The sequence below is a fragment of the Vidua macroura genome, chromosome 4 (assembly GCF_024509145.1).
Source record: "Vidua macroura isolate BioBank_ID:100142 chromosome 4, ASM2450914v1, whole genome shotgun sequence".
NCBI lineage: Eukaryota > Metazoa > Chordata > Aves > Passeriformes > Viduidae > Vidua > Vidua macroura.
The window spans coordinates 50766365-50772364 of NC_071574.1; the positions used below are offsets into that span (position 1 = coordinate 50766365).

General features: G+C 48.0%; 1 protein-coding gene across 2 annotated transcripts; it reads left to right on the forward strand.

The window, feature by feature from the left end:
- The first annotated feature begins 3805 nt into the window (after window positions 1–3805).
- Window positions 3806–5621, forward strand: LOC128806598 (uncharacterized). Of its 2 annotated transcripts, none has more exons than XM_053976286.1 (2): window positions 3806–3997; window positions 4468–5621. In XM_053976286.1, exons 1-2 carry the CDS (start codon window positions 3835–3837, stop codon window positions 5358–5360), a joined length of 1056 nt encoding a protein of 351 aa, XP_053832261.1. In that variant the 5' UTR covers window positions 3806–3834; the 3' UTR covers window positions 5361–5621. The 2 variants fall into 2 exon arrangements, with proteins under 2 accessions (XP_053832261.1, XP_053832262.1); XM_053976287.1 differs by having other exon boundaries at window positions 4471–5621.
- Window positions 5622–6000: the final 379 nt, after the last annotated feature.

A 6000-nucleotide genomic window follows, 5' to 3' on the forward strand; every position in this document is an offset into this window, starting at 1 on the left:
GGCTGCCCTACATCGACAGGCTGTATTTCAACTAAAAACAAAAAGTCTCAGAATTCATGGCTGATCATCCACATGGAGATCAAGCCAGCATTCAATTTCAGCTAGCTACCATCTTTCTGTTCCCCATAATTTTGTTAGAGAAGGGTATAGTGCAGAGCAAGATACAAAACCACCCTTTTGAGCTATAATCATAGTACAGGATTGAAGCAGTGATAGTAATAAGGGTGATCTAAAAGGCTTGCTCACCACAGTTCTCAGATAGAGGACTGTCTGACTCACCAACTCCTGTCCCCATCCAGCCATATGATGAAAAATATTTTCCACCAGAGGCTATCAAAGTGCTACAAATGCTATTAACACCAAAATTAAAAACATTCAAGCCATTGTACTTTATGGTTATGGTTGAAAAGTCAATTTTCAAAAGTAACTTAAAATTCAGGAAAAAAGCAGATCAAATTAAGGCCAGGAAGTATCACGTCCTAAGGAAATCATTAACTGTTAGGTGAACCATGTGCTATTTTTGTTATTTAAAATACTGATTAAGCTAATTATGCTCACAGGGAATTGAATCTAGAAGATTCAATTAAATCTTTTCAGAGTTTGATGAAAAGTTACTATCATCCATTTAAAGAGTAAAAGGTATCATTTCGAACATTTTATGATGATCAACATTTTAATAAGATCATCCTTTGTTGTCTGTTATTTGTCTAATAATGTAGCTTATACTCTCCTTTTCACCTTGGTGAAATGTTAGTGTTAAAACATGTAGAGCTGTGCCAAAATATAACACCATTTAACTACTTCCTCTTTAGGACTAGTTCCTTAAAAGCTTAGTTTTTCTTTGAGAGCAAAGAATGACAAACAGACTTTTCTCAGTTTGTCATTCTTTGCTCTCCAAGCCAAGATTATGATTTCTGAGTAAAGAGCAGCAATAGTACTAGTAGGCAGAAACTGTTTTTAAAAAGGCAATATTTATTATCTCAAGATAATAAAGATACTATACAAGATAAAAATGCAGTCTATGCACAAAGGTTTGACATTCCCCCTACCTTCAAATACAGACAGAACAAACAAGAAGTTCTGCGTGAATTTAGGATCACCCCACTGTGAGGTAGAAAATTAATTTCAGGTATTAATACTAAATTCCTGTCAAAGGCTAGAAACTATACAGCTAAATTTGACTCTGCATAACAAAGATGATTCCTTAGCTTCTACTCTGTTCGTCTCCTTGGTAAGAATCTTCCTGGGATCATACAGGGCCATCTTGCCAGGCGAGTGACATCTTCCCCAGGATACCCGCAGCGCACAGCGGTGACAGCAGTCCCCAGCCAGAAGGAATGCACGCCGTACTGCTCCGGAGACAGCCCCAGCAGGCACAGGGCCCGTCTGAGAACCGCCAGGAACTCCCTCTTCGTTACAGTCCTGAAGTCTGAGTGCACAAAGAGTGGCCCTTCCTGCCGTGGACGAGCTGTCAAATAGCTCCGAAGGGCCAGAACAGGGCACACCCACGGCTCTCCAGACAGCGCTAGGCTGATGACATGTCTCTCCTGATCCACAGGAGAATAAGGAAGAAAAAGCAGCACTTTCCTCTCCATCAGCTGGAGATCACGCAGGTACAGCAGCTCAGGCTGCAGTACATTACGATGCTTTGCCACCATCTCTCCTATTCGAAGTGCCCCAAAAAAAGCTATAGTAAATAATGCACGAAACAGTAAGCATTCATAGTGAGTTATGCACGCAGACTCCAGGACTCCTAAGAGAGATCGCAACATCTCAATTGTTACAGGCAAATATTTATCCCTCAGGATACCCGCTCGACGTTTCAACCCTGTCACCATGCAACAGGTTACAGGATCTTCCAGAGGATCAGAGTTACCAGTCAATTTTGATAAATAAGAAAGTGCTGCCATGTATATGAGCGTCTTCGAGGAGGAATCATTAGATTCCACAGCCAAAAACCCTCTAATTTGCTCCACTGGAATTGGCCAGGCTGCAGGCATTCCCATGCTTTCCCTGAAGACAAGGAATTTCTTCAGTCCTTCGAGGTAGGCTTGCCAGAGCCTACTATCCCCCGAGTGCTCCAGCAACGACAAAGTCTTCAGAGGCCAAGGTCCCAAGGAATGTTTCTGATGATAACTGATGTCGCTTTCTGCCAGAGAAGATCCGCATTAGCACATGGTGACAAGAGGCATAAGCATACTGCTTAAACGGCAATAAAGACTCCAGTGCTCCCGAGTGTATTGCACCTCCAGATAACGCTGAGTTTATCTGATAGACAGCTCTCACACAGGTGCACCAGAGATATTTTTCAAATGAGAAACAAGCAGCATATCAGGCCCGTTTCAGGCACTGGATGCGGTAACACTCCGTGAATTTACAAGGTTTGGAGTAGTAATGGAGAAGACAAATATAAAGCAATTTTTATACCAAGGGACGGCTTGCAGTAGTAACAAAAACAAAGGTCAGACAGCACACTCCCTCCAGTAGGTAACATTATTTCCCAGCCCAGGACGGAGAACTCTGTCGACACACCCGTCCAAACCCTCCAAGAACCCGAACAAAAGCAAGGAGCTGCCCGGTAGGAGGCACGGCCGCCGGCGGCGCGGTGCCCCTCGGCAGCGCCCGGCCCGGCCCGGCCCCGGCCCGCACTTACCGCTCCGCGGTGCTTCTGGGCTGCGAGGCGGGGAGGTGACTCTCTGCCCAGCAAGGCTCGGCTCCAGCCACTCCATACCCGGCTCCCGGGCCAGCAGTGCCAGCATGTCCCAGAAGAGCGTGGCGGCAGGAGCGGCCGGAGCGCGGGCAGTGCAGGCCATGGCGGGAGGACGAGCAGCCGCTCCGCCGGACGGAGACTGCCAGAGCCGAGCCCCGGGGGCACTTTTATCGAGCGCCCTCCTCGGAACAGCCCCGGAGGTCCGAGCGCTGCCCTGGGCCATTGGGTGGAGGATGGGAAGCCGGGCGCGGCCTCAGAACTGAAAGGTGTGAAACGGCCCGGCCTTCATTGAGTCTTCTGACAGAGTCTGAAATGTGACCGGATTTAGCGATAAGGTTAAAAAGGAGAGAAATGTACTTGTGTTACCTCCCAATTATTCTCCTGGGCTCTGCAAGATGTGGTTTCCAGGTTTGGTAGAGAATAGCTCAGGGCAGCTGGCTCTGTTCTGAATTACTCAAGAGCCTTCCTTCGCTGTTAAGTACAGGCTGTGCACTGAGATGCTTTTGCACAGTTCAACAAGACAGCTGCCTTTCCACAGTAGCCATCCCAGAAAAATCCTAAGAAAAAACCAAAGCTACCAGGCTGCTCAGCCGACAACTTGAGCTTTTGGTCTCCCCTTGAAGAAAGCTGTACAGGGATCCCGGCGGCCGCCTTCCCTAGGAGCTTCCACCCCCTCAAGATTTGAGTATGACTCCTGGCCGTCATAGGGACCTGTACTGCGTTTGTAACTCCCCTTGCTGCCGTCTCTGTCCTTTTAGTAACAAAATGGCACGGGTTTGCGGCAGAGGTAAACAGGTTGAGCCACCCGCGGACACATTCTCTGCTCCTTCCTTAGCCCTCAGCTGCAGCACAATGGAGGCGATAATGGGCCGCTTAAGCAGTTCCCAGGTACTGGAAGTCTCGCCTTCCAGGGAACTCCCCCGCAGGTCCGTGGGCAGAGGAGGCAGGATGGGGGGACCCCCGCTTGGACCCTCAGGCACAGGCTCGGATTGAGCCGCAGAAGGACACGTAAGGGGGCGCTCCAATTTGGATAGGAGGGCCAGGGTATAAAAGGGCAGCACGGTAGCACCATCGAGGAGTTGCTGTTTCGTGCTTCTCACGGTGTGGCTGCTGTTTTGTTGGTGATGCAGAGAACAGCTGAGCTGCCTGCTGCCCCTTCACCCTTCTGGTCGTTGCTGGCGCTTCTGCGGCGGGAGCCCGGCATGGGGTGGCTGCCGTGTTGTCCGGGTGACTGCACCGGATCGTGTGGTACCAGTGGACTGGAGGCTGGCAGCGGGGAAGGAGCTGGTAACTGTGCCCTTGGTGGGGCAGGGAGGGGCAGTCGGCAGCTGCGTGGTGGGGGAGGTGGGTACAGTCCTGCCGGGTTCTTCCATGGGGTCTGACCCCACTCTTGGAAGACTTCTGAGATCTCTGCGCGCTTCTGAATATATTGTTTACTTTGTGGTGTCTTTGTCACTCCCGGCCGCTCGTGCCCACTGCGGGAGGTCCGAGGTCACAGAAACCTTGCAATAGGGTGTCAGATCTGTCACTAGGCTTGAGATGTTGCTTTAAAGAGACAAATAGGTGGGGGGTTATGGGTTTTGAGAGCGTAATTCTCCTCCTGTGTTCTGGCTGTTGGAAACTCTGCAGATGAGAGTCATAAGAATGCATGGGACAGGGTTTTTTTCTGAAAAGTTCAAGTAAAGGCTGAAGCGTGTTGAAAGAGAGGGAAATTCTATCTGCTTTTGCTTGCCATTACTAACATGGTTTTCTTTCAGCAGATAAGCTCAGCCAGGTTCCTGAGAAGCATTCCTTGGGCCCTTGGCCCCTGAAGGCTCTGCTGTTACTGGAGGACTCAAGAGAGAGACACTTATGGCAAGTCTACCATGAAGGCCTGAAAAACTTTCTTTCCTTTAGAGAAGGCATGGCTCTGTCTGCAGTCTGGCCAATTCCAATTGAACAAATTAGAGACTTTCTGGTCGCCATGGAGTCCCAGGACCTGCCTCCCGTGAAAATAATAATGTATATGGAAGGACTGTCCTTCATCTCCAGAATGGTAGATCATCCCGATCCTCTTCCAGATCCTCTTGTCTGTTACATGATGTCAAGGCTGAAACAGAGGACTAGCCGTTCAAATGATGAATACTCTCCTGTAACAATTGAAGTGTTAAGATCTCTCCTGGGAACTCTGGAGTCTGTGTGTAGCTCTCCTTATGAGTGTATGTTGTTCCGTGCTATTTTTACTGTAGCTTTTTTTGGTGTGCTCCATATAGAACAGATGGTGGCAAATCACCAAAATATAGCACAGCCAGAACTCCTGAACTTGAGTGACCTCCAGCTGACAGAAGGACATGCAACCCTTTCTCTGCATCCATCTCATGTGGGCCAACAGAGGTGTTTGATCCAACTGAGACTACGTAAAGAGATGTGGGTATGTCCTGTTGAAGCTCTCCGTATCTACGTGGCATCACGGCCACGAGGAGAGGGCCCTCTCTTTGTGCACTCAAATAGTATGGCTGTGACAAAGAGGGAGTTCCTCACTGTCTTCCACTGTGGTCTTAAATTTGCTGGACTTCCTCCAAACCAGTATGCAGTGCATTCCTTTTGGCTGGGGAACCCTAACAGGAGAATCTCATGGGTGTCCCCACAAAGTGGGGCAAGATTAGAATAGAATGGAATACAATAGAATGGCAAGGTGGTGGTGAAGATTCTGAGAAAGACATACTTCTGTCTATCTCTTGCACTTTCATAGTAGAAGGTATCTTCTGCAATGCACAATTTTTATACTTTATACAGGCTAAATTTTCAGTGCTCTGTAAAGCTAGAGAGAAGGGGAGGAAAAAGTGGAAGGTGACATCGTACTTGTCATGGTTTTGAGAATGAAATGTCATGGGTTTAAAACTGGGACTTGTGGGGCACATGGTATTCAGCATGTTTGTTCTAACTGCACTTTGACCTTGTGTAATCTTACATTAAATGGTGTTTTCTTTCAAGAACTTTTCGAGGTTGTTTGGTTTTTTTTACACCCTGGTCAAAGGCCATTCCTTGCAGTGGTGACAATGTAACTTGATACAAGCCTGCACTCTTTTTACTGTCTAGCGTGATGAGAAGTAAAGCTAACTGACAGCTGGTGATAATGTGACACCAGCAGTGAAGTTACTCCATTGTCCAAATTGCAGTTCCATCACAGCTGCATCCAACCTTACCTGTCGCTGATGGAGTCTCAGTCTCCTTACCTACAGAAGCCTTCCCCTTGAAAATTCTTAGTATCCTTCACTGATCCGTCTTGAAAGGATGTATCAAACCTGGAT

Excerpts from the sequence above, each read along its gene's own strand:
- LOC128806598 (XM_053976286.1), top strand. The coding sequence starts at position 3,835 with ATGCAGAGAACAGCTGAGCTGCCTGCTGCCCCTTCACCCTTCTGGTCG. Across the intron at positions 3,998-4,467 it reads TGGCAGCGGGGAAGGAGCTG|CAGATAAGCTCAGCCAGGTT; the intron begins GTAACTGTGCCC and ends GTTTTCTTTCAG.